The 23404-nt window shown below is 48.6% G+C and overlaps 1 protein-coding gene across 1 annotated transcript; it reads left to right on the top strand.

Moving 5' to 3' along the window:
• Positions 1 to 764: 764 nt before the first annotated feature.
• Positions 765 to 21960, top strand: Znf862 (zinc finger protein 862). The gene is made up of 6 exons (XM_032906602.1): positions 765 to 983; positions 3388 to 3499; positions 6699 to 7378; positions 9059 to 9233; positions 20227 to 20334; positions 21118 to 21960. Exons 1-6 carry the CDS (start codon positions 960 to 962, stop codon positions 21855 to 21857), a joined length of 1839 nt encoding a protein of 612 aa, XP_032762493.1. The 5' UTR covers positions 765 to 959; the 3' UTR covers positions 21858 to 21960.
• Positions 21961 to 23404: the final 1444 nt, after the last annotated feature.

Genomic DNA, 23404 nt, shown 5'->3' with positions numbered 1-23404 from the left:
TTTTTTAAAAAAAAAAAAACCACACAGAAATATTGTTAAGAATGTGTTTTCATTTTAATCCCAGATGTGGGGAGAAGGGACTTCGTCAGACTGCCCACAGAGGCTATGGTTTACCACATGCTCTCACAGAGCCATGGTTTTGCCAGCTGCAGATAGTTTCTGCAATTGTGTGACTTTTAGAATTCTGGGAACTTTTCAGAGGGGATATAAATACTAGAGCCCCGATGGGTTGGTGGGCGGTCTTTGGGGGAGGGAGTTGGTTGTGATTTGTTAGTAGTAGAGCTCAGAGAAGAAACAAGAAGAAATTAGATTCAAGTATCTTTCTCGCCCCTATTCTTTCTCAACTATCTAGTGTTAGGGGGTGAAACTGGGGGGATAAAGGGTGGGAAAAAGAAGAACTCACAAAGTAGCAAAGACCAGCTTCAGAGGCACCTGCATAGATGTGCACCTCCATTACCCACCTCCTCCACCAACCAGCATAATAGCCCAGCCTGTGACCAACAGCACACAAGAGGCTAGGCAGAGGAAAAGGAGTTCCAGACCAGCCTGGGCTAACAGGTGACATGCTGTTTTTCTGTTCTGTTTTGTTTGTAAGAAACAAAGAAAGATATGTACGGAAAGAGCATTGCTCTTCTTGATTAACCTTATTGACCTGCTGACCTGTGTGCCGGCTGGAGTGGACCACAAGTCCTAGCAGAACTCTCCAGGCTGGACTACATTTCCCGTGAGCCTCTCTGCCTCTGAGAAGCGGCAGCTGTAAAAGGTTGCTTAGTACGACACTAGTCCAGCTCACCACTACCTGAGCCAACTACTGCAATACTGCCTCCCGCTGTAGGAGAGATTAGTTTGCTGCCGCGTGTCTCCTCGCCCAGACGTCTCTGCTCCGGGAGCCCAAGTCCGAAGTGGGCCGCGGTGGACTCGGAACAGGCCTGGAGGCTGGGGGTCTCTAGAGCCAAGCCATGGAGCTCGGGGACTCGGGGAAGGTAGGACGGGAAAGGCACTGAGCTAGCCTTGCAGGGAAGTGCTCACTCGCCTGCCTCATCTGGAGGCACTTACTCCTCCAGGTCTAAGCATCCCACCCTACTCCCCTCCCTTGGGTCATCCATCCCCTGCTTGTGGCCGCTTTGCTGGTGGACCCCGGGTGGGGTCGCCAAACATAGTGATGCCAAAGTGCTTCTGGTCTCCCTTCCTTGCTTTTTGGAGTTTTGAAGAAGTCTTGCTTATAAGACTTAGAGGCTGGAGATAGGACGTCAGTGGGTGCCAAAGGGTGGGCAACTGAGAAATGAAGTAATTGCTTGGTGCTGCATAATTCCTTCCCAGGATAGGACTGAGAAGGGAAAAAAGGCTTCTAGCATTTTTTTTTTCATACTTCTATTTCTAGTTTATCTTACTTCATGCAGAATGTGGACATGGTTTTGAAACACACTTTACAAACTTGCTTCAAGGCTTTGGGCAAGAAGAGGCTTTGAGATGAGAGATGAGGTAGGATAGGGAGTGGTCTGGAGTAGAGGAGAGAGCCTTGCTTGACAGGGTTGCTAGCTTGTGGGACTCTGGCAGAGAGACAGGCAGCCTCTTGGGATTAAGGTCTCTGACAGTGTCCTTGGTAGCTAATTCTTTAGTATAGAGCTAGGAGTGCTGAGGCCCAGAATCTGTCTTAGATGGCACAGACAAGGGCTCTACCCAGTGAGCTACATCCTCAGCATTGCAGCCTTTATAGAGGGTTTTTTTTTGGGGGGGGGTGGAAGGAATTTTCTCAACAAACTTTTTCAGGTGCTATGAGATTTTTTCCTCTCTCCGCCTTTGTCCCTCTCCACCCCTTCAGTGTCCATTTAACAGCCATTTGTGTTATGAGATTTGCACTGAGTAAGGTGTTGGAAGTACAAAAACACATAGGCAGGAAGCTTATTCCACAGAGAGCTCTCCTGTTACTCTTCCCACGTAAGTAACTTGGATGAGCCTGGGAAGGTTGGCTCACAAAAGAGGAAAGGCCAGGAGTAGGTCAGGAGCCTGCCTGGAGCTGTGGTTTTATCTGGAAAGGTTTCTGCCTTAGGAAAAAACAGTTGTTTTGAAGGAATGAAATTTAAAAACCTAAAATTAAATGACACAAATCTGTAACCAGGCAGAAGGGAACAGGAAAAGGGAGGCCTGTACATGTCCCGACAAGCCTAAAATAAAGCTGCCAAGTCATCAGGAAGATAGCTGACCATGAAGGATAAACCACCTCCACAAGGCCACCGACCATCTGGAGCCGTCCATTCCCCCCCTTCCTCCCAACCCTCTGAGGTTAACGTGACCACCTACTAACCAAAAATAAAATGGCCCACTGGAATGTTAAATAACACGTAGCACTTGCTGATGTAAATGCGCGCCGCAATTAGACCGCCACTGTTGGAACTAGCCAATTGTGTGTAACCCCCGCCAAACCCTTAGCTTTCCCTATATAATAAGCCCATGATTTCTGAGTTTCGGGGTCGACTCCTCTGTCTCCTGCATGAGACACGTGTCGGCCCGGAGCTCCGTTACTATTAAACTGCTTCTTGCTTTTACATCAAGACGGTCTCTCATGTTTCCTGGGGCGCGTCATCCCGAGACTCGAGTAAGGTTCTTTCAGTTTTTGTTTGGTTGGTTTAAGCATCCCTTCCACTCTCCCTCTCCTTCAGTTCACTAGCTACAGAGATTTTTCAGATCTAGCAGCCTACAGAACATCTGGGTGAAGGCAAGCTCAACTGGATTCCTACGGGATGAAAGCTGTCTGGCCAGGCAGTGTTAACACACAGGCACTCACTAAAAGGAACGTCCATTTGTTTCTCTTGGGTAACATCTTCAGATTGATTTGGATTGAACCTGAATTCAGATGAGGAGATGGGGCAAGGAATATTTAAATTAGTGGTTTAAGGTTAATTTCCAAGCTCTGCTCAGTAGTAGTCTTCCTTAACCTTTAACAAGAAAAGAGAGGAATATAGATATCTTAGGGGAATCAAGAGAATTTGATTTTCTTTTTTTTCAGGTCCAACCACTAATTGAAAACTCTCAAATCTCAGAAATTTCTCCCTTGATTCCAGTCTGGGCCTGGCATGAGCATCTCAAACCTCAAAGCTCACTCCCAGTGACACACTTCCTCTAGCAAGGCCACACCTACCCCAACAAGGCCACACCTCCTAATAGTGCCACTTCTGTGAGCCTATGGGGGCCATTTTCATTCAAACCACGGGAGAAAGGAGCCTTGCAAAAGTGTGTAAAGATACATTGCAAAGCAGTAAAGAGACAAAGGCCTGGGTAGAATGTGAATGCTGGGGGGGGGGGGCAGGAATGACTCCTGTGGGGTAAGGTAGAGAGAATGTGGGGTTGGGGGATTTTGATGTTGAATAGAGGGTTTTTTCCTTTCAGGTTCCTGTGACCTTTGATGACATCACCATGTACTTGCTGCAGGAAGAATGGATGCTCCTGGGTCAGCCACAGAAGGACTTCTCTACTTCTGACAAGCTGACAGCATCTCTAGGTATGGATTCTGCCATCTCTACTACCTCTGCCGGTCTAGATCAGTGTCCCCTGCCTCATCTGGGCCAGGACATCCTGGAGAGGTTTTTGCAATTCTTTGGCTGCTCTGGGCAACTTTGCCATCTGTTCAATCCCAGTCCTTTTCTTCTCTTTCTAAGTCGGCCAGGACAAACAGGGAATACCTGACTGCCTAGTGCTTTGTGCTGTTTCCCTGTGCAGGGTGGGAAACAGCCTGTGGATCTGTGGCGTCCCCAGGACTCAGGGAGGCCAGAGCATCGGTCTTGCAAATACTTAAAAATCTGAAAAATTCCAAAATCTAATAGCCTCATATAGCCAGGCTGGCCTCAGATTCCCTATATGGCCAAGAATGACCTTGAATTTCTGATCTTCCTGGATCTACCTCCTCAAGTACTGGGATTGAACTCAGAGCCCTGTCCTTTCTAAGCAAGCACCCTATCAACTGAACTATATCCCTGGTCCCATGGCCCTGAGCCTTTTGGTGAGGGTCACTGCCTTGTGTTTCTTGAGTGCAGCCTAATGACTGTTGCTCATGCCTTTCTCATTCCACAGAGGGTGGGTGAAGGTGTGAGAGCTGTGACCTCAGTGTTGTGTGGGTGGTGGGGTTGTAGCTAGCCTGGGTCCTGTCTCCATGCCTGGATGGAGACCACCAAGATGAAAACCACCAGGTCCCTGAGGCTTCAGGCTGTGAAAGGTAGTAACTCGCAGGCTGGCTTTGGCTCACAGTGGGAGTTCTGTTCCACTTCGCCGTGCTGTTTCAGCTTTTACCGTTTTAGTTTGGACTCTTTAACATGTTCAAGTTGCCAACAGTGAGCTTCGTGTATATGTATACCTCTGGCATCTCTTGGCAGATGGACCTGTGTGCCAGCGCTGGGTCTGGGTCTCACATAGTTGCCTCTTACTTATTTATATATTTTATTACATGTGCACGTTTGTCTGTTCATCACATGTGTGCCAGGTACCCACTGAGGGCAGAAGAGGGTGTCAGATCCCCTGGAACTGGAGGTATAGATGGTTGTGAACTGCCGTGGAGTGCCAGGAGCTGGGTCAGGGTCCTTTGACTCAGCCAGTGATCGTAACTACAGAGCCATCTCTCTAGCCCTGCGAACTGACGATCTAATGTCATTTTAGCTTTGCCTGTGCCCCTCCTTGGTTTTGTCTGCTTCCCATTCTCTTAGGGGGTCTCACAGCAGGGTTTCTAAACCACTAAGCTGAGACCACTTGGTTCTCCTTTTTTTTTTTTTTTTTTTTTTTTTTTTTTTTTTGGTTCTTTTTTTTCAGAGCTGGGGACCGAACCCAGGGCCTTGTGCTTCCTAGGCAAGCGCTCTACCACTGAGCTAAATCCCCAACCCCTGGTTCTCACTTTCTTACACCACCCACAGTCTCAACACTGAGGACATCCCAGGCAGAACTCCTCCCTCTCTGTGTTAGGACTTGGAGCCAAGCCTTCATGGCTTTTCTGTGTTCCCAACTTAGGACCAACTGCTGCCAATCTTGAGCTCTTCTGTGGTTTTTGGCTAGGCAGCACGCAGGGCCAGAGGAGTCTTCTGAACCGTCATCCTGGCGAGTGTGCCGTGTGCACAGAGGCCATGGGCATCTACTGACAAGGAGCAGGGTGGGACCAGTAAAGGCCAAGTTCCCCGTCTGCCTGTTCTCCACCACGCACAGTAGGAACACTGCCCTTCCCACAGACGTTGTTACCTCATCTGATGCTTCCCTCGCCTGCCCTTTTACTCTGCCCTCTCAACCCCTTCCTGTGGTTTTTGTCTGTTAGCATATTTGTTTATACTGGAAATTCCAAGGAGGTGTGACTGTCTCACCTCCTGCTTTATTTTCAGTGCCCATAACAGTGCCTGGGACACAGTAGTAGTGAAATTGTTACAAAGTGAAGGAAGAAATGAGTGAGAGCTGTTCGCTAAGTCCTAGGGCTGGCAGCTATGTTTTAGGAGATGACAGAGTTAACACAGATACTCTTGTGGGAACATAGGGAGTAGGGCTCATGCCCTTGTTAGTCAGATCCACAGAGTTTGCTCTCTCTTGTGGTTTCCCCAGGCATCTTTCGGCTGCTGCGATTGCAAAGAAACACAGAGGCCCATTTGTCCCCCCTTTCGTGGCGCTTCATTTTGGTCATAACGGCTGTAAATAGCTTTGTGTTCAGTTTTGTAGACTGAACAAAAACACTGAGGCCTTGGCCACTGACCACTGACATGCAGGCCGGTGCCTAAGAAGTGGTGTCAGGGAGTTATAATTGTCTATTTCATTTCCGTCTTAGTGTGAAGAAGAAGAGTCTTCATGAGGGCATGAGAGTTTTGAACTTCAAAAGGTTAGGGTGTAAAAGAGGGAGCTGAGCCCTGAGCTTGCCTGCATCACCAGATAGAACTGCAGTAGCCCCATTTATTTGCAGTGTGTAACCCCCCCCTTTTTTCCATGATGTCTCTCCATAGTTTCAGATAACTGACTGTCAACTATAGTTAAAATAATACAGTAAGGTTATTTTTACGTTATGTTTTGTTATTGTTATAAATGAAATGTTATCACTTTTATGTACAGATGGGACAAACACAGTATATAGAGTCTGGGACCCTCCATGACAGGCATCTGCCAGGGTCCTGGAACAGTCCCTGAAGACAAGGGGTACTGTTGTACTCAGTGCATTGCAGTTACCAAATGCTGTCCATCGTAGGGTTGTACGTATGCCCAGGGGATGAATGGCTGTCTTGCCTTACAGTTCCTAGGCAGAATGCTGGGGCCTCTATGTCAGGCCCAACCCAGAGGGAAGTTCCTACAGAGTGACACTGTGGTCCGGTTCTGTGATCTCTCTAAACCCTGTGTTTCCATGCTCTCGGGGTTTTATCCTAAGTAACCTCTGAACTAGGACAGGGCTACTATCCTAGGTGGCCTTGATCAGAGCTCGGCGATGGCCATTTGGTCCAGTGTATCTACCCTTTACATTTTATTTGAAGGAAAACAATTTCTTTAAAAGTACACCTGTTTGATTTCTTTTTGGGTTAGGCAAGATGTGTATGAGGCATCTGAGACAAGTGAAAGTCGAGATTAGAATATTATATTTTTTGTAGAAAGGAAGTGGTGTGCTATTTTACACTGTGTCCTTCTACCTTCTGTATACCTGATGACTCTCAGACCATAGAATTTCTAACTTCATTTTCCTCTTTCCTCAAAAGGAGAAACCCATGTGAACTATATGGAAGAGAGAGAGAAAGGACAGTACCTGCCACCTCAAAAGAAAACTTGCCATGCTCCATACTTCAGTACTGAGAGCAGCACAATGGAGGAAGACTCGACAGGAGGAAACAAGAAACCCCCAAAGCCCCGCTCTATCCAGAAGTCGTGGTTTACAAAGTTTCCATGGTTGATCATGAATGAGGAACAAACAGCCCTGTTTTGTGCTATCTGCAGAGAATACCCATCTGTCAGGGACAAAAGGTCACGGTTAATAGAAGGCTACACGGGACCATTCAAGGTGGAAACTCTCAAATACCATGCCAAGAGCAAGGCCCACATATTCTGTGTCAATGCCCTGGCCGCCAAGGACCCCGTCTGGGCAGCCCACCTTCAGAATCTCAGGGAGAGTCCTGCAGATCTCCTGGCCAGCCCTGAACACCTCCTCACTGCAGACAATCCCACATTCTACCTGCCAGGGCCTCTGGGAAACTTTGATGGCATAGATGAGCTCCTGTCCAGCCCAAGAGCTGAACCAGAGGACGCCTCAGGGAGTGGAGCCATCCCTGCATTGAGTTTAGACTGCGAGTCAGATCTGAGGCAAAAAGAAATTGGCAGTGACATCCTCAGTCCCTCAAATAGCAGCACATTATTCAAGGACAGTACTGATTTCTGCAGCCAGGTAAGACGTTCACTGATTGTTGTGCCATGGAGAGGGCTCCGTACTGAAAGTCACATAAAATGCAAGATGGCGATGGGAAAAAGAAGAGTAGCAGTACTCAGCACTGACCTCACAGTCACCAGAGCTCTCGTGCTTTTACATGTTTTGATCTTTTATCTATTTTTATTTTATGTATGAGTGTCTGCCTACGTGTGTTTGTGCATCACATGGGTGCAGTACCTGTGGAAGCCGGAGGAGGGTATCAGATGCCCTGGAACTGGAGTCGTAAACGTTAGGAGCTGCCATGTGTGCTGGGAACTGAACCAGATCCTCTGAGGAGCAGCAAGTGCTCTTAGCCAGGGAGCGTGCGTCCAGCCCCAGCTCACATTACTTTAATGCACTAGGTGTTGCTTTAAACGCTTTACAGGCATGAAGTCATTTAACTAGGACAACAGCTGGGGTATCTTCTGTTTTACAGACAGAGAGGCCCAATCCTAACTTCTGATAGAAGGAATGGTGATCGTCATGCGAGAACTCAAAAAACAGTTCACTGTCACAAACTGAGCATAGGCTATGCTGAGATAGTCCACATCTTTAACCTTTTTTCCTTCCTTCCTCCCTCCCTCCCTCCCTCCTCCCTCCTCCCTCCCTCCCCTCCCTCTCTCTCCTCTCTCTCTCTCTCTCTGTATAACTGCATTGGCTGTCCAGGAACTTTCCCAGTAGACCAGGCTAGCCTCCAGCTCATAGAGATCTGCCTGCCTCTGCCTCCCAAGTGCTGGGATTAAAGGTGTACGTCACCCAACTGGCTTAATATTGCAGAGTTTTCACAAGTGATTAGCAGTAGCTAAGATTTGGTGAATTCACCATGTTTGGTGAAAATTAGCTCAGGAAGAAATGACTTCCAGGAGTCCAGCACCCACAAGCCCTGCCCAGAGCCCTTGTTCTTTCCTTCCATTTAGTACAGGACTGCCGGACCCCAGTGGATGATGCTTCCCTTGCATTTATTCCATGTTTACCTAATTTCCCGGAGAGTCGGCGGCTAAGGAAACTGTTCTTTGGAATTTTTGAGTGACCCAAATCCTCTCCAGCTCTCAACTATTGCAAGCAAGTAGGCTTTAACAGTGGACGATCAGGGGTCAGTGGGTAGTTCAGCTGTTCCTCACAGCTATCACCGTAGGGAGCCTTCCACCGTGGTCGAGTTTTTCCAGAATCCAGAGGAAGAGCAAAGCGTCTCTTCACATTCTTGTTTCTCAGTGTTAGGAGGTAACAATAACAGGTCTGCTCTTCAGAGCCTCAGGACTCTGGGAGTGTGGTGTGGGTAAAGCCCTCCTCAGTTATAAGCATCTCTCGTTCTTTTAACTGCTGCTTCCTTCACATCTAATTGGGGGATCATGGAGACAGGGTCCCCTCTGTAGCTACAGTGGGTATAAGGTGACCTTGGGACCCCAGGTGTCAGTGTACAATCAGAGATGCTGTTCTGTGAGTTTTTCTCTCTCTTGAAGATCCTTAGTCTGACTGAGCCAGGCTGGTTTAGTTAAACCATCTGGAGTTGTAGATTCGGTGACTCTCAGCAGGGAATTCGTTCCTGAGTCTCTTGCTGTGCTTCCCAGGGGAAAGGTGTCTTCAGAACTGCAGGCATCCTGCAGACATGCCTCCTGTCTCACTCAACAGTGGGTGGAGTAATGCTGCTCTTTGTTACAGGAGCCTCCTGACCAGGAGTGGCCGGAGGGTCTCAGGGTGTCCAGGGAGCCCCCTGCCACATTTGAGGACTTGGCCGTGTATTTCACTCAGGAGGAGTGGAGCCTGCTAGGCAAGCAGCAGAAGGAGCTCTACAGCGATGTGATGCGGATGAACTATGAGCTGCTGGCTTCCCTGGGTAAGGCTTTTACACTCTACTGTCATTGGCTGGGGGTTCTCGGGGACTTCAGCTGTGGCCTTCTCCCATTTATGCCTTTTCCCTATGAGTGGAGAATGAGCCCCTGTTCTGTCCCTCAGAACACTGCCTGCTTTGGGTCACTATACTGTATCACCTCTCCATTCATCTTCCTGTCCCTGCATTCCCCAGTTTTCTACTCCCACTCATTGGCTATCAGCCATATGCTGGGGGTTCAGGGCTCTTAGGGACCAGTGGACCAGTGGCATCCACAGCCCTTCGAGTGAATCCATAAGAGGTCTGGCAGTACCTGGGGCTACTGTCTACTGGTGACAAGTCTGGTGTGGGAGAGGAGTCTAGAAGCCTTCAGAGAAGTGTTACAAGGGACATAAATCCAGGTTCCCCTGGATGGAGGAAGGGCACCTAGACAGGACAGAGGATGTGAATGGCATAGCAGAGCCTGAAGACAAAAGGGTCTCTCAGGATTCCCACCCCACCTCAATAGCCTGAGGCTCTTCCATTTTTCCCTGCCAGCACCGGGGCCTGGGCATTAATGTCAGGAGGCCTGGGCCTTGGAGAGTTATGAGGGTAGCAGAGCTGTACAGACTTCTCCTGCATCTGTTCCTCCTCTTCCACTTTGCATCTTCGTGGCAGACACCTCAGCTTGTCATGCAACAGCAGATGGGGAGAGAGCTGTTGTGTTCTAGAACTGCTGTTTCCTAATTCCACTCGCACTGGTTGGAAGCTGGCGGGCAGGCCACTATGTACACACAGGAACTGCAACAGCACCTCTTGTAACTTCTGCTGCGGAATGACTTCTTGATTGGCATTGTCCCTTTGTTTATGCTATAGCTATAATCTGGATTACTTCCTAACACTTTTTCCTTTGTTCTTTTTTTCAGTGTATGAGTGTTTTGTCTGCATGTGTATCTGTGTCATGTGTTTGCAGTGCTGATGGAGACCAGAAGAGGGCGCCACATCCCCTGGAACTGGAATTACAGATGGTTGTGAGCTTCCATGTGAGTGCTGGGAATTGAACTTGGGTCCTCTGGAAGAACAGGCAGTGCTCGTAACCACTGAGCCATCCCTCTAGCTCTACTTTTTAACATTCTTCTTCTATATACTTGTTTTTATCATCATTCATGACTCTATAATTATTCTTATGTGTGTGTGGTCCAGGGCTTGTGTGTACGAGGTCAATGCTCTGCTACTGCAGTGCGCCCACCCACAGTGGGTGCTACTGCACTGCATAGAAGGTTCCCCGGACATTTCAGAAGTTACTTAGGTAATCGTTCTCTCATGGTGACAGAGGACTTGTCTTTGTCCCCCAGGCCTGGGTACCTGTGAATGTGGCTTACTTTCAGAACACCAGCACCACAATGGTACAGCTAGGCAGCAAGACATTTTTGTTCCTTGTATATCTCAAAGCAATACAATCTACGTCCGTCTCAGTGCTTCATAGTTCTCTTTTGGTAGTTATTTCCCCTCAATTCTCATGTCTGGAAGCGGAGGCAGTGGCTTTGCTGTGGCCTGAATGTCTGCCAAGGACTGGTCTGACGTTGAAAGCTTTGTGTATGTTTGATGTGATACTTAAGCCCATTCTGCAAGTAGGCAGTAATGTTTTCCATATGAGAATAACCCCCAGATTGTAGTCATTTGTATGGTAAATGTCCAAAGTGAATCCTACGCTTCTGACTGGACTACACTGGACTCGGGTAAGGTCCTTAGTTTGTATGTTTGTTACTAGCTGGACTCCCTCTCTTGGAATGGGCACGTTTGTGTCCATCATGTTGGTATTTAAATGATGGTGCCACGTGAACATAAGGTCATTTAAAAGGCCGGCAATGTGAGATTCCAGTCTTTAGTCTTTCTTCCCTCCCAGCTGGTGGATGGTCTGCCCTTTCTCACCTTCCCCTGTGGGTCTCTGTTGATCTTGTCACCTTAGAGAGAAGTGGACAGACATTTGGGCCACACACTTCCTTTGTTCTCACTTTAGTTTATCTCCCACCCCCACCTTCACCCCCTTCTGCTTCTGAGAGTTTATAATGGGAAAGACAATTAGAGAATTAAAATGGGGAAAATGTTATTTCAGAGTTTGGCATTCTTGAATATGGCTTTTATTTTGGTGTGTGGTGCTAAGGATGGAACTGTAGGCCACACCTACTCTAGGCAATTGCTTTACCACTATGGTGGTTTGACTGAAAATGGCCCCCATATAGGGAGTAGCACTGTTTATTAGGAGGCGTGGCTTTGTTGGAGTAGGTGTGGCTTTGTTGGAGGAGGTGTGGCCTTGTTGGAGGAAGTGTATCACTGGGGGCAGGCTTTGAGGTTTCAGATGCTCAAGCCAGGGCCATCATCACTCTTCCTGCTGCCTGTCCCCTCGAATATAGAACTCTCAGCCACCTTTCTAGCACCATGTCTGTCTGTGTGCCGACATACTGCCCACCATGACATCTGAACTGTAAGCCAGCCCTAATTATAAGACTTACAGTGATATGGTTTCTCTTAACAGCAAAAACCCTAAGACAATCACTGTGTTAGGGTTTCTCTTGCTGTGAGCTGTCTTAGTTAGGATTTCTTGCGCTGTGACAAAACACCGTGACCGAAGCAACTTGGGCAAGAAGGGGTCCATTTGGCTTACACTTCTGTATTACACTTCTTCAAAGGAAGTCAGGACAGGAACTCAAACAGGGCAGGAACCTGAAGGCCAGAGCTAATGCAGAGGCCATGGAGGGGTGTTACTTACTGGCTTGCTTGGCCTGCTTTCTTATAGAATCCAGGCTCCTCAGCCTAGGGGTGGCACCACCCGCTATAGACTGGGCTCTCCCATCAATCATTAATTAAGAAAAGCCTTGCAGGCTTGCCTATAGCTCAGGCTTCCAGAGGCTCCCCGTCTCTGATGACTCTAGCTTCTGTCCAGTTGACATAAGACTGTCCAGCACAGTTACTAAGCTACATCTCCAGCCCTGGACCTGTTTTCAAACAGACATTTCAGTTTGGTGCAATTTAATATTAATTAAATTACTTGTACTAGTTTGGTAAATTTAATATTAATTTCTATCCGTCTAGCTGTTGTATGGCTCAGAGATTTTCAGCCGACACAGACTTCTAGTTATAACCGCTCCCCTGTCAGTCACGAGCACCTGACTGTTCCAACAGTGCTGAACCTACAGAGGATAGTCATCGTCTCAGAGAGAAGAGGCCTTGGCTCTGTCTGATTTTTCATGGTGTCTGTGCTGGCACCCAGTGCCTGGTGCATGCTGGGCAAGTGCTCTCCCTCTGCATTCCATCCACTACCTATCCCGCTCTCAGTGTTAACTGTGCCTGTCCTGCCCTCAGTGTCAACTGTGCCCGTCTCGCTCTCAGTGTTAACTGTGTCTGTCCTGCTCTCAGTGTTAACTGTGCCTGTCCTCTCAGTGTTAACTGTGTCTGTCCCACTCTCAGTGTTAACTGTGCCTGTCCCGCTCTCAGTGTTAACTGTGTCTGTCCTGCCCTCAGTGTTAACTGTGCCTCTTTCATTTTTTTGGATTCATTCACTTAGAACTGTCTCGTTTGTCACTTTGCAAAATATCTGACTGCTCCTTTATTTCCATGCTTTATATTCTGTTTTCACACTTTGATCGTTTTTGACGAGGTCTCTTGCTTCCTGCCAGAAAACATCTAGAAACCTAATTTACATTTAATTGGTAAGAAACTAAAATAGTCATTGGGCGTGGTGGTGCATGCCTGTAATCCTAATCCCAGGACTCAGGGGGCCAAGGCAGAAGGATCAAGGGTTTGAGAGGCCAGCCTGAGACTGTGTGAAAAAAAGGAAAGGAGAGAGGGAGAGGGAGGAGCAGGACGGATATTTGTCAGTGACAGAAATATCCAGGCTGACCTAGGCTTTGTTTTTTGTTTTTTTTTGGGGGGGGTCTGGTTTGGTGGTTTGAGACAGGGTCTCATGTGTAATTAGGCTGGCCTCAAACTCACTGTGTAGTTGAAGATGGCACTGAAGTTCCAATCCTCCTGCCTCACCTCCTAGGTGCTAAGACTCCAAGCGTGCGCACCGCAGCAGGTTTACAGTGTGCTAGGGAGTGTGGTGGTTTGTATCTGCTTAGCCCAGGGAGTGGCACTACTAGGAGGGGTGGCCTTGTTGGAGTAGGTGTGTCACTGTGGGCGTGGGCTTTAATACCCTCGTCCTAGCTGCCTGGAAGCCAGTCTTCTGCTAAGCAGCCTTCAGTACAAGAGGTGGAACTCTCAGCTCCTCCAGCCCCACATCTGCCTGGACACTGCCGTGTTCCTGCCCTGATGATAATGGACTGAATCTCAGGACCTGGAAGCCAGCTCCAATTCAGTGTCATCCTTCTAAGAGTTGTCTTGGTCATGGTTTCTGTTCACAGCAGTAAAACCCTAAGACAGGATTGAACTCAGCACATTGCGCATACTGGGCAAGCATTCCACTGGCACCCCCAGCCCCTTAAACTGGGATTTGCTAGTCAAGAAGGCATCATATACTAGGTAGTCAGGTCATTTACTTCAGGTTAGCAGTGCCTGCCTCTGAAAGAGTGTCTGTCTGTCTGTCTGTCTGTCTGTTTGTTTAAGACAGGGTTGCTTTATGTACTGCTGGCTGTCCTAAAACTCACTCTTTAGACAGGCCAGCCTTGAACTCAGAGATCCTTTTTTTTCCCCTTCCTTATTTGGAGACAGGGTTCCTTTGTGTAGTCCTGGCTGTCCTGGAACACACTCTGTAGACCAGGCTGGCCTTGGTCTCACAGAGATCCACTGGCCTCTGCCTCTGGAGTGCTGGGATTAAATGGGAAGAAGGTACATCACAAAATGGAAACCAAAACTAAGAGAGAAGCTCACCCTAGAGATAAGTAGGAATGTTAGAATCACCAAGGGGAAGCCAGAGGGCAACTTCTCTAAAGCTGGTCACAGGAGCATGCCTTCAGGTTAGGGCGGCCTGGAGCTAGAGGGTGGAGAACAAACTAGTGCCACAGTGATTCTTTTACATCTGAGTTTTGGGGTGGACCCTGCCACCCCTGGGGAGAGAGTAGCTAGGAAGGATCAGGAAAGGATCTTGAAGTTCTCCAGGTCAGGCCAAGTGAGCTCAGCTGGGCTCCCTACTGTGGTTCTCATAGGCCCAGAATCAAGGTCCTGGCCAGGAGGCTCTGCCTGAGAGCACCTGTGGAGGAAGGGCTGCACGCTCATTCCCCATAGTGGTAGAATCCTCTGTGTGGTTGAGGAACTGAGGGCTTGGTTTTCTTGCTGGCCATTAACCAAGCTCCACAGCCAGCCTCACAGCCACAGGGGGAGGGCAGTGTCAGTCCCCACCTTCCCTAAGGCAGAGGGAGGTGTTCACAATCCATTTGACAGCTTTCCCCCACATCCCTCCACACCTTGCTTTCTGAGCTCTTGAGTGTCAGCTCTTTGACGCCCTTTGCAGGAGAGAGCAGCGCTTTGCTTTCTGTGTTTGTGCTATGACCCTGCTTTAGAGTGGTAGGTGGCAGGTGCATCATTAAAAAATTAGCTATTTGATAATTTTTGTACAAAATATCTTGATTGTATTCACCCTTCTTCCCCACTCTTCCCAGATCCACATCTCCCTTCCTTACCCACCTAACTTTGTATCATTTTAAAAAACAATGGTCATTGAGTCCATTTTGTGCTTTTGGGTGTATGGCCCTTCATTTGAGCATGGTCAACTTACCAGGGACTACACCTCTCCCTCTCCCATCAAATGCCAAAAGGGGTAGAGCTATGGTGCCTGCCTCCCCTCCCAGTGCTTGGATTTTTGTCTGACCTGAGCTTCCTCAGTCTTGAGCATGTTGTCACAGTTCCCTTGTTCATATTTGCAGCTGCACGGTTGTGTCCGGGAAAACAGTGGCTCTTACAATCTCTCTGTCCCCTCTTCTGCAATGATCCCTGAGCCTTGGGAAGTGGGTATGAGATACAGCTGTGTGGAGCTGAGCACTCCACAGTCTTTAGGGCCTGCACATTGACCACTTGTGGGTGTCTGTTAATGGCTTTCTACTGAATGAAGAAAAAAACTTTTCTGATGAGAGTTGAGAATGCTCTAATCTGTAAGTATTTTGATAAGCCACTAGCAGGTTGTTAAATACTATTCACTTAGTAGAATGGTAATAATCCTTCTGCCCTAGGGCCTATGACCTGTCTGTCTAGCCACGGGTTCTTGGCATCAGGAATGGTGTCAGGTGTAGAGTCTATCTCAAGGAACTACTATTAAAAGTAATCAGAAAGCGATTGATTACTCTCGTGACATTTACCTTACTATTGTACCAGTGGGCGTGTCTTGCCAGGCCAGTGGTTATTGTAGCTTGCAGGGTTCATAAGCGGATAAAATGGGTGGTTACTCCCCCTTTCCCTGCCCCAGCAGCATGCACAGCACCTTCTCATCCTGGGAGTGCTAATCATTAATCAATAGGTCAAAGCTTCCGAGTCATGACCAGCTTGATTGCTCTGTGTTGTGTGAGTCAAGTGTGTGCTGTCCACAGCAATAGGGTCTCGCTGTCAAGTTCTGGAGGATAATCACTGAACTTGACACGTCCTGTGACGGTTAGGGGTCTGAGGGACCTCACTGGCCAGCTCCAAAAGAAGAAACCCATTTTTGGCTCTGGCTTTTTATTTGTTAGCCTGAGTGTCTAGTAGGAGCCTTGTTAGAGGCAACAAGTCCACTTTAACTCTTTTAGAATTATATTTTATTTATTTAGAATTTATTGTATACATATGCATGTATGTGGGTGCAGGCCTGCCAGTCGTCAGAGGACAACTTATGGGAATTTGGTTTTCTCATTCCACTGTGTAGGTCTCAGGAATTGAACCCAGGTTATCACACCTGGCGAGCCGTCTCCCTGGCCTGGTGCCTCCCATTGATGTCTTCAGCCCAGATAGGCAGACGGAGCCATACATTAAGCACCGTGTTGCAAGCGCTCATTGCTCTTCCTGGTTTGATTTTAGATGTTACCTAGTGACTCCTACTGTGGAGGATGAAGACATGGCCCTTACGCCCCCCAGGCCCACTTCTCTTCTCCTCCACCCTCTCAGAACAGGAGCAGCACACGGTTATGGCTGCATCCATGTAAGTTATTTGCCTGATTGTGTTTGTGTGTTATTTACTACCGAGTGCTATGATGTGCTTTGTCCTTCCTTGTAGAATCTTTTCATATTTTCTATTTAGCTAATTTTTTTTTTTTTTGTACTTGCTCCGTTCCCAAACTCCCTGTAGCAGGGTTGCTAAGACACCCCTCTGCTGTCTTTCCCTGTGGACACACATCCTGAGGACTGTTGACTTCACTGGTCGCCTGGGCATTTTCCTCTTGGACCCTCTAAACAAGTTACCAAACCAGTTACTTGGCCTTCTACACAGCGGTGGCTTAGCATCCCTTTGTCACTTGCCTGCTTCCTGGATCTGTCCTCATGTGGACATTTCAGTGGCACTCTTCAAGCTTCCTTACAAGCAGTAGATGCAAAAGCTTCTTTCTAAGACACCGCAGATTTGCAGGTGCCTCCCTGACGCCCACATAACCAAGGGATGATGTGATGGGCATGGAATTCCAGAGGAAAACATGTCCTCAGCATGATTTGAAAGCCTTGCTCTGCTGTGTTTTTACTGATACTGCTGAGAAATTGAATAGTCTTCTTGCTCCTAAATCCTTGAGCACAACGTATTACTTCTCCTCTGAGAGCCTTTAATCTCTATCCCAGCAGTCAGAGCATGACCTGCTCTTGCAGAGGACTCTGCTCTCGTCATGCCTTACCCACGGATGACTCCCTGGCACTCCACCCAGGGGCACCCACATCCGGCACTCACAGCTGGCAGGAACTCCAGCCTAGGGGCACCGCCCACCTCTGGTCACTCGTGTACACTTACCCACCACAGACAGTTGCAGAATTAAAAGTAATAATTACTGTAGAAATTCTAGTCCGTTGTACATCTGTCTGCAGCTGGTGTTGTCACGATTTGCTTTGCGGCTCCTTCCCCAGAGTCACAGCTGGGAGAGTGTCGTTGTGTGATTTCCTCAGTGATTTCTTTTATCTTTTATCTGTTTTTCTCTTTTTCTCAAAACTCTTCTGTTAGTCAGATACTTCCTAGACAAGACTGTGCTTTGTTTCTTTTTCTCTATTTTCTGCTTTTTTTTCTTAATATTTTAGTTTTGGCTGTTTTGGTTTTGGGGGGGTGGATATTTTCTGTTTTTCGTTTTCAAATATGCTAACAGCTCTTCTGTAGATCTTTCTGTAGATTTTTTATAAAAATGTTCTTTTTTTATTAAGTTACTATTTACTTTATATCCCACTCAAAGCTTCCCCTCCCTCTTCCTCCCAGTTCCTCCCTCCCCTCCCCTCTTCTCTTCCCATCCCTCCTCCCCTTTCTCTTTGGGGGAGAGGAGGCTTCCCTTGGCACATCAAGTTGCAGTAAGACTAGGTGCATCTTCTTCTTTTAAGCCTAGACAAGGCTGTTTTGTTCCTTTTTTATATTTCCTGCTTTTTATCGTCCGATGATTCTGTGTTCTTTAAATGTTCTGTTTCCGCTGTTGTTCCTGAGCCCCCTTCTTGCCTGCAGCGCCATCATGGCTTTGTTACCGTTGGCATTCATTCTTCTTCTCGAAGTCCTTTATTTTTAAAAATATTAATTTGGGGGCTGAAGAGAGGGCTCAGGGTTAAGAACTTTGGCTGCTCTTCCAGAGGACTTGGGTTTGCTTCCTGGTACCCACATGGTGGCCCACACTTCCGTAACTCCAATCCTAAGGTTTCACCAGGTACACACATGGTGCACAGACATACACGCAGACAGGACAGCCATACACATAAGTAAGTGCTTGATTTATTCTTTTTTATGTTATGTTTGTGCATGTCTGCTGTGTGTGGGGTGCCCACAGAGATCAGAAGACGGTCATATCTCCTGGAGCTGCACTTAGGAGCAGCTGTGAGCCACCAGTGTGGGTGCTGGAAACTGAACTCGGTCCTCTAGAAGACCAGGAAGTGATCTTAACTGCTGAGCCCTATAATGGCCTCAGGATTAATTCTTAGCTCCTGTTTTAAGGTTCTGTGTTGGTCCCTGTAGTATCTAGACCTTTTAGTACTTTCCCCTGCTGGTTTTTATATAGGAGGTTTTTCTCAAGCTGTTAGTTTCTAAGTTCATTCCTATTTAAAAACAAAACCTCACTGGGTGTGGTAGCACACTTCTTTAATCCGAGCGCTCTGAGAGGCAGAGGCAGGCTGGTCTGTGTGAGTCCAGGACAGCCTGGTTTACATAGTAAATTCCAGGACATCCAGGACCATGTAGAAACCCTATTTCAAAATAATAATAATAATAATAATAATAATAATAATAATAACAATAATAATAATAATAAATAGTTACTAATTTAAAAATTCTTAGAAACCAACAGGAAGCTTTGTAAATGGCTGGAATCATTAAGGTATGTGACACCGTGAGGACCAGCTTTAACTTGAATGTGTCACAGAAGAAATAAAAACATCAGTATACATTGGTGTTTGGAGGGAAAGGAAGTCACACACACACACACACACACACACATACACATACACACACACACACACACACACACACACCTTTCTGTTACTGGTGCAGAAGGTACATAGCCCATACCCCTGAGCCTAGGAACTAAAAATGTTGTTTTCAACAACACTGTCTTTCATTTTTCAGTGTCCTGGGGTCTGAAATTTCTCTTGGAAGTTTTTCCTGTATACTCCATCTCAATTTTCCTTCCCCCAAGATGGTGCTGTTTCCTGTGGCCCTCTAGGTGCCTGAGCAAGTGTTGGCTGTGTCTCTGCTCTGCTCATCTGTGCACTACTTACCCACTGATGGCTCCTCGCAGCCCACCCCAGTCCTGCCCTCCAGCGCCTGTTTCTGAGTTGGTCCGGGGCTCCGTGCTGCAGCTCCACTGCACCTCCGTCTCCTGGTCTAGCACAGTGTTTCTCTGGGTTTGTGCTTTTAGTTGTTCCTTCAGGCTTTCTTCAAAGCCATTTTAAGAAGGACACCAGTTCAGTCTGCCACGCTGTAATCATTTACCTACTTAGTTTTTATTAAAAGTAAACAAGTAAACACACAAATACCCGTGTTGTGCACACAGATATTCAATGATCCAGAAGATAAACACTCCTTCAGTTCCTCCCAGAAACAATCAAAACTGCTAGTTATTTGTGTGTGCATGCATGTGTGTCTCTGTATGGCAGGGCACATGTGTGCTATGGTGTGTGTGCTCATGCGCAAGAGAGGACAGAGAGAGAGAGAGAGAGAGAGAGAGAGAGAGAGAGAGAGAGAGAGAAGGGGAGAGGGAGAGGGAGAGGGAGAGAACGAATGAACAAGAGCACAACTTTGGGAGTGACTTCTTTCCTCTCACCATATGGCTCCAGGGGAATTGAACTCAGGTCCTCAAGCTCAGTGGCAAGCAGCATCCCCGCTGAGCCACCTTGCAGATCCTTGTTTGCACACCCTCACAGACATACGGACTGGGTTTTCCCATTAAATAAGGAAGCAGCTTACTGAGCTAAGTAAAGAGTAGTGCCTAACTGCTAATCTCACTGCAGATGTAGATATCTTGAAAAGCCTTCCACTCAAAGCCACGCAGCTAGCCGCCTGTACAAAAGCCAGCTGAGGCTATATGGGGCAAGCACAGATGGCTGTTGATGGCAACCTCAGCCTCCTGCATAGGGCTTGCATTGCATCTGGGCATCTTTCTCCTGTTTTCTCTCTCTTCTGTCCCCCAAACCCCACCCCAGGCACTTTTCTGGAAGCATCTCACTGTCTCTTGCTTCCCATGGCTGGCCATAAGGGTAGTCCATCCTGTGTAAGAATTAGTCTTGCCTGGCCCCTACTTTGGCATTCAGATGAGTATGTTTTAAGTCTGCCCCACTAATTGGCCTTTACCAAGGACAGAACCCAGTCATCCCTGCATACCACCAGCCAGGTCTAGCTTGCGGTGGGCTATGTGCTCTGCCAGCCCAGTGATAGTGTGGCTCTTTATTTCTCCAGCAGAGCCTCCTGCTGCCACGCCGGACTTGATCACAAAACTGGAACAGAGAGCTGCACCCTGGATCGAGGACCCTAATGGGTTAAAGTCAGGGAAAAGTCGCTCCCTAGGTGAGTCTGGCTCCATCGAGTCCTAAAAGGCACAGACTGGACATAACGTAGCCATGGGAAGCCACACAACCCGAGTTCAGCCACGCTTATCCTGGACCTCTTGTGTTACCAGGCCATAGACAGGCAAAGATAAATAAAGAACTAACCCTACCTGAGATGGTAGAACAGTCTAGGCCACTGGGACAGGGAAGATGGCCTGATGGGAAGAGGCAGATGGGAGACACTGGGCGAGAGCACTGGGCTGGCCCTGACTCTGAGGGCTCCTCCCCTCTCCTTTCCTCCTGGGGAACAGTGACAGCGCTGTGGCCTGTGCGAGCTACATGTTTTACACCCCAGTGTGTCATTCGCTGGCCAGTAGCCACCCTGTGTGAGTCTTAACATGCTTTCGGAGACCACGAGAAGATGAAGGTGCCTGACTTTAACCTCGCTCGTTTGAGAAGCTTCACGAGAAGATTAAAGTTGCCTGTTTAGTCTGATGCTGTCAGTGGCCAGGGACGGTTGATCAAGTCATCAGCTTCTGGTGGCTCACTGTCCTGTGGTATTGGGGTGAGAAGGTGGGGAAGCTAGCGAAAGAGCAAACAAGGGTCTTCTGCTGGGAAGCCAGGTCGGCCTTCACTGGTAATGCGGGGGAGGGCTCGCAGAGGCTAGCAGCCATCTCTAGGAAGGGGGATGGTGTTCAGTTTCTTTTCTTTATATAGGGGGTGCTTATTCAACGCAGGTGTCTTAGCCAGTAGACCACAGGGCTCAGAACAACTAATCAACGGTAATTTAATTTCTTCAAAGGGAGAGAGAAGATGGAGGCAACGAGAGAAGCCAACAGCCAGACCCAGGCCTCGGCTCTAGAGTTCGTCTCTCAGCCGGCCTCTGTGGAGACATGCAGTGTGCACCGCTCTCCCGGCATGTGCGAAGGAGAAGTGGACGGACCCAGGAATGTCAAGGGCACATACAGGCCCCGTTCCATTCAGAGGTCATGGTTTGGGCAGTTTCCCTGGTTAGTAATGGATTCCAAAGAGACTAAGCTGTTCTGCTCTGTTTGCAAAGAAAGGCCAACTCTCCACGACAAGTCATCCCGCTTGGTCCAAGGTTACACTGGACCTTTTAAAGTGGAAACTTTAAAATACCACGAGGTCAGTAAGGCGCACAAATTGTGCGTCAACACTTTGGAGATCAGAGATGACAGCCCTCAGCCTACTCTCATCCCAGAGATCTCCGGTGCCCTCATGGCCAACATGGAGCACTTCTTCAATGCTGCCTACTCCATTGCCTACCACTCCAGGCCTCTGAATGACTTCGAGAAGGTCTTGCAACAGCTCCAGAACACCGGCACCACACTACTAGGCAAGTACCGGAACCGCACCGCATGTACCCAGTTCATCAAGTATATCTCGGAGACTCTGAAGAAGGAGATCCTGAGGGACATCCGGAACTCTCCGTGTGTGAGCCTGCTATTGGACAGCTGCGTGGACTCCTCCAGCCAGGCCTGCGTGGGGATCTTCATGCGTTACTTGAAGCAGACGAGGTGAAGGAGTCGTACATCACCCTGGCCCCCCTCTCCAGTGAGACAGTAGACGGGTACTTCGAAACCATCATTGCCGCCCTGGATGAGCTGGATATCCCTTTCCGGAAGCCTGGCTGGGTGGTGGGTCTGGGGACCGATGGGTCTGCCATGCTGAGCTGCAAGGGAGGCCTCACAGAGAAGTTCCGGGAGATCATCCCTCAGCTGCTGCCTGTGCACAGTGTGGCCCATCGGCTGCACGTGGCTGTGGTGGATGCTTGCGGTGACATTGATCTGGTGAGGAAATGTGACCGGCACATCCGGACTGTCTTCAAGTTCTATCAGTCCTCAAACAAGAGGCTCAGTGAGCTGCAGGTTGTTGCAGCCGCACTAGAGCAGGAAATCATTCGTCTGAAGGACTTGAACGCTGTCAGGTGGGTGGCCAGCAGAAGGCGCACTCTGAATGCGTTCGTCATGAACTGGCCTGCCCTGGTGAGGCACCTCCAGAGTGTGGTGGAGGCTGGGGGCCAGGTTGGTCAGAGGGCCAAGGGCATGCTGAAGCTGATGAAGAGCTTCCATTTCATCAAGTTCTGCCACTTCATTTTGGATTTCCTGAGCATCTATAAGCCTCTCTCTGAGGTATGCCAGAAGGATCTTGTGCTGGTCACAGAACTGAATTCGACCCTGGGGCGAGCCTATGTGGCACTGGAGAGTCTCCGCCAACAGGCAGGGCCCAAAGAAGAAGCGTTCAATGCTGGCTTCCAGGACGGGCTACTCCATGGCATCTTCCTGAACAGAGTAGAGATGGCTGAGCAGCGATTCCAGGCAGACAGGGAGAGAACGGTTCTGACGGGGGCTGAGTTCCTCCAGCAGAGGTTCGGCGCAGATCGGCCTGCACAGCTCAGGAGCATGGCGGTGTTTGACACCACGGCCTGGCCTAGGGGGGCCGAACTGGCCTGCTTTGGGAACGATGACATTCTCAGCCTTGCCAGGTACTTTGCACTTTCCCTCCCAGTGGGATACCGCGAGGAAGCACTGCTGAAGGAGTGGCTCAGCTTGAAAGCAGCTACCCAGAACCTTCCATTCTCCACGCTGTGTAAGAGTGCCCTGACTCAGCCGGGCCAATTCCCTCTGCTGAGCAGACTTGTGGCCGTGGTGGTCAGTGTGCCCATCTCCACGGCCTGCTGTGCACGGGGGTTCAAGGCCATGAGCAGGATCAGGACCGATGAGAGGACCAAACTTTCCAATGAGGTGCTCAACACACTCATGATGACAGCAGTGAATGGCGTGGCAGTTACAGAGTATGACCCTCAGCCAGCCATCCAGCACTGGTACCTGACCTCTTCAGGACGCCGCTTCAGCCACCTCTATGCCTGTGCCCAGGCGCCTACCCGCTCCCATGCCAGTGAGTATTCAAAATCATTAGTGTGGTAAACAGAGGAGTTCCTGTGCTCCCAGTCCCACACTGAGCCGGTCCGAGCAGGTCAGCCCACAAAGGAAGGGCCCGGGGAGTACTGCAAAGTGCTTGGGCAGAGACTTGACTCCTACTTCCTGTCCATTTGTGGTGCCAGGCTT

The sequence above is a fragment of the Rattus rattus genome, chromosome 6 (assembly GCF_011064425.1).
Source record: "Rattus rattus isolate New Zealand chromosome 6, Rrattus_CSIRO_v1, whole genome shotgun sequence".
NCBI lineage: Eukaryota > Metazoa > Chordata > Mammalia > Rodentia > Muridae > Rattus > Rattus rattus.
This window is presented reverse-complemented; position numbering and strand designations above follow the sequence as displayed.

Bases quoted from the DNA above. Each gene is read 5' to 3' on its own strand.
- Znf862 (XM_032906602.1), top strand. From the start codon at position 960: ATGGAGCTCGGGGACTCGGGGAAG. The intron at 984-3,387 runs GTAGGACGGGAA...TTTTCCTTTCAG, and splicing joins AGCTCGGGGACTCGGGGAAG to GTTCCTGTGACCTTTGATGA. The intron at 7,379-9,058 runs GTAAGACGTTCA...TCTTTGTTACAG, and splicing joins GTACTGATTTCTGCAGCCAG to GAGCCTCCTGACCAGGAGTG.